Consider the following 3,464-nt stretch of genomic DNA (forward strand, 5'->3'; position numbering starts at 1 on the left):
TGCACCCCACCCCTGGTGGACCAGCCCACTGTCTTGGCCCTGGGAAGGACCTGCCTGCACCCCACCCCTGGTGGACCAGCCCACTGTCTTGGCCCCGCCCACATCAGATTGGCTCGGCCCTCGGGATTGGCTCCACCCCAGTGGAGATTCCTCGGCAGGTAAAATCTGGCCCCAGGCTCTGAATCCAGGTCACCACCCAAGATTGGGTCCCTAGATTGGGCTCTGGCACCGCCTCCAGACCTGCACGGATTCCAGTTGTGACGGGGGTCAGTTACGCCCCACCTGGTTACGCACAGAAACCAGGCCACGCCTCCCTCCCTGGCTTCCTCCCCCACCTTACGCCCTGCCCTCCAGGCATGCGCACCCATTGAGCATCTGGCGGGTAGTGACTGACACGCCGCCCGCACCGCCTCCGCCGGGCCGCAGCAGCAGGTTCCCGCATTCCGGGTAGCGCTCCAGGAGCAGCTGCGCCTCCAGCCGGCTCACCTTCAGGAAGCACCTGCGACAGCCGCGTCACACCCTCCGGTCCAGGCCCCGCCTCCGGGGCCCAGCCCTGTCGGGGCGTTAATCGCCCCTGCACCTAGACACGGCCCTTGCACTTCCCCGCCCCCAGGTGTTTAGACACGGCCCCTGGCCTTTTACCCAGCCGCCAGCTGAGGTGGTGCACCTGGGTACCCAGTTAGTGGCCTAGGCTCGCCCCCACGAGCCTATACAGGACCCCTGAGCACCTGTCCCCACCCACCCCCAACTCCAACACCTACAACTTCTCAAGCCCAAGGCTCTTCATGCCTCATCCCTCGTCCCTGATTTAGACTCGCCACCCCTAAGAACCTAGGTCCATTCCTCGGAACCCAGCCCCAGACCCCACCTAACTTCTAGACCCACCCCAAGGAACCTAGCCCCTTCCCTAAATACCTGATCCCGCCTCCTGTGATCCTTCCCCGCCCCCAACATGGGATCTGACCGCAAGCCAGCCCGCGGGCAGTTTGGTCTTCAACGCTAGACACAACTTCCATTCCAGTTCGGCCCTCCACCCTCACCCCGGACCCCCTCAGCCCAGGCAGGCCACTCACGGGGGCAGCTCGACCAGGCGGCGCGCCTCCTCCTTGTCCCGGGCCTCAGCCATCCGGTACAGGTGCCCAGGCAGCAGGGTCAGGTTGGATGGAACTCGGAGCTAAGAGGACATTGGGGCATAGACTGCGCCGGGTGGTCGGAGGACGGGCGACTGCACCCATGTCATAGACGGGTAAACTGAGGCCAGAGTGCGGGGCCCGGATGGAAGGCCAGTTCTGGGGGCTCCAAATGATGAACAGAGGGACCCAAAAACGTCAGCAGGACTGCAGTGCAAGTGGGGACACAGTGGGGGAAAGTAGGGACACAGGAGGTGCTAGAATCTAGGGTCTCAAACTCAACGACCAGAATGCCTGGCTTTTCAATGCCGCCAGCTCATTTTTAAAGTCTGGACCGCTCATTTGAAAGGTTTTAGCACTTTGTAGGCAAGAAAAAAAAAAATGTTTGTGGCCATACTTGGCCTGTGGCCCATCGGTTTGAAACTGTAGATAGGGCTGTGGTTCCTAAAGTGGGGGAGACCGCCCCCGAGGGGGTGCTGGAACAATCCAGGGAAGGCTACAACAGCAGCCAACTCCACCTGTCCTTGGAGCCCTGGTGGTGTCGTGGTTCTGTGTTGGGCTGCTAACTTTGAGGTGAATGGTTCAAAACCACCGGTTCTTCTGACTCTGCTAAAGAGCCGCTGTTTAGGAAATTCACAGGGGCAGTTCTACCCTGTCCCATAGGACTCCCACGAGTGGGCGTCGACGTGATTGCATTCTGAGTGACACTTTAGCCTGGATTATGGGCTATAGTACAAAAGTGGTTAACCCCCAAGAGGGCACTAAACAACTTTTCCTCCCTTTTTTGAAAAGAGGGATGAGTAAGCCAAATCCGTGTGGGAATCTCTGATGAAGAGGATTGTTCAGGTCGGAAGTTAAAAAGGGGTCTTCTGACAAGCCTTTGTGATCGGAGCGAGGGAGGAGGACTACTTACCTCCACCACAGTCATGATGAATCCTTTCCACATCTCCCTAGACTCCAGGCTTTCCGCCTAAGGGAGGGAGAGAAAGCCAAGAGGCCCCAGTTGGATTTTCCCACCTTCCCGTCTGTTCTCCCCACAACAGCCAGGGGGCGTGTGTGAGCACTAGAATCAGGGCCGACCCCTCCTCTGTGGAGTTAAAGCCCTCCTGTCCTGTGCCTCCCCTGCGCTCCCTCCTCCTCTCCCTCCCACCCTCCAACCTACCTCAGGGCCTTTGCACAAGCCGCTCTCTGGATGAAGCACTCTTCCACTGACAGCCACACAGCATGCTCCCTCCCCGTCCCTAATCCTGTTACTCAACATCATTGCAAGCGCACCCCTTCACCTAGCCCTTGTTTCACTCAGCAAAAGGTAAATATTTAAATAATTGCATCCCCCCCATCACACACACACACACACACACACACACACACACACACACACATTAGATTGGGTTTTCTCCCTTGGCTTGTTTGCTGCTACATTCCTCAGCATCTCAAATAGCACCCGGCACATAGTAGGTGCCCAATAAATAGTATTGTTTTGCAAGGATGGATGATGGGGCTGTTGAGCCTTGTCGATCAGAGCTTCTGCTGAATGGACACTTTATACCTATTGTCCTATTTTACAACCTAGGAAACTGAGGCCCAGAGAGGCTGAGTGACTTGTCCAAGGCCACCAGAGCCCACTGGAGAGGGAATTTGTTCGACCAACCCCTCCAGGGACTTACCTTGAACTTGATCTCCTGGTTCCTAAGGACCAGGCTGAAGTGAACGCCCACGTCACGAACACCAGCCCGGGAGCTGTCATCTCTGAGCTCTGTGAATCCTCCCAGCTCTATCTTCTCCACGTGCTGGGGGAGACAGAGGCAGAAGGTCTGAACCCCGTTTCTGTGTCCCTTCAGTCCCTCTGAAGATGTAACTGCTAATTTAACCGCACCACCCACAGTCTCTGCTTGGTCCCATCTCTAGGGCCCCATACTCACACACTCATCCTTACCTGGAAGTCCCGATTGCTATTGTAGAAATAAAGGGTGAGACCTTGGAGGCCTGTCCAGAACTTCCGGTAATCCTGAGGACCAGAGGTGGAGAAAGAAGCAGGTGAGCTGGGTCCTTCCAACAACCTTGAGCCTGCCTCAGGGCCTTTGCATTGCTGTTCTCTCTACCTGGATGTTCTTTGTAATATTCTGGACATAGCTGCCTTCGCCACTTGCTATGAGGAGAGAGGGATTGCAACAGGGGAAACCTGGTTGACTCCCCAAAGGAGAAGACACTCAGACGAATCCGCAGTGATCGGAGCAGGGTGCTGCTGTTGACAGCTCCCATCTATCTGCCAGTCTGTTTGATTTGGGTCAATTGCTGATTCACACAGGCCCTCTCACTCCCACTCAGGACCCG

General features: G+C 56.8%; 1 protein-coding gene across 3 annotated transcripts in view; it reads right to left on the minus strand.

Annotated features, from left to right (window-relative positions):
• Nucleotides 1–3,464, minus strand: part of STAP2 (signal transducing adaptor family member 2) — a 12,163-nt gene that overhangs the window by 3,535 nt on the left and 5,164 nt on the right. For all 3 annotated transcript variants that reach the window (XM_045300145.1, XM_045300143.1, XM_045300144.1), the window contains exons 2-6: nt 3,067–3,138; nt 2,798–2,920; nt 2,044–2,100; nt 1,074–1,174; nt 365–499 (exon numbers count right to left, since the gene is read on the minus strand). In XM_045300145.1, the coding sequence (XP_045156080.1) occupies nt 365–499; nt 1,074–1,174; nt 2,044–2,100; nt 2,798–2,920; nt 3,067–3,138 (488 nt within the window). The remainder of the gene's footprint in view (nt 1–364; nt 500–1,073; nt 1,175–2,043; nt 2,101–2,797; nt 2,921–3,066; nt 3,139–3,464) is intronic.

The sequence above is a fragment of the Echinops telfairi genome, unplaced genomic scaffold, assembly GCF_000313985.2.
Source record: "Echinops telfairi isolate 266 unplaced genomic scaffold, ASM31398v2 ScPeMD7_7459;HRSCAF=8497, whole genome shotgun sequence".
In the NCBI taxonomy this organism is placed as follows: domain Eukaryota; kingdom Metazoa; phylum Chordata; class Mammalia; order Afrosoricida; family Tenrecidae; genus Echinops; species Echinops telfairi.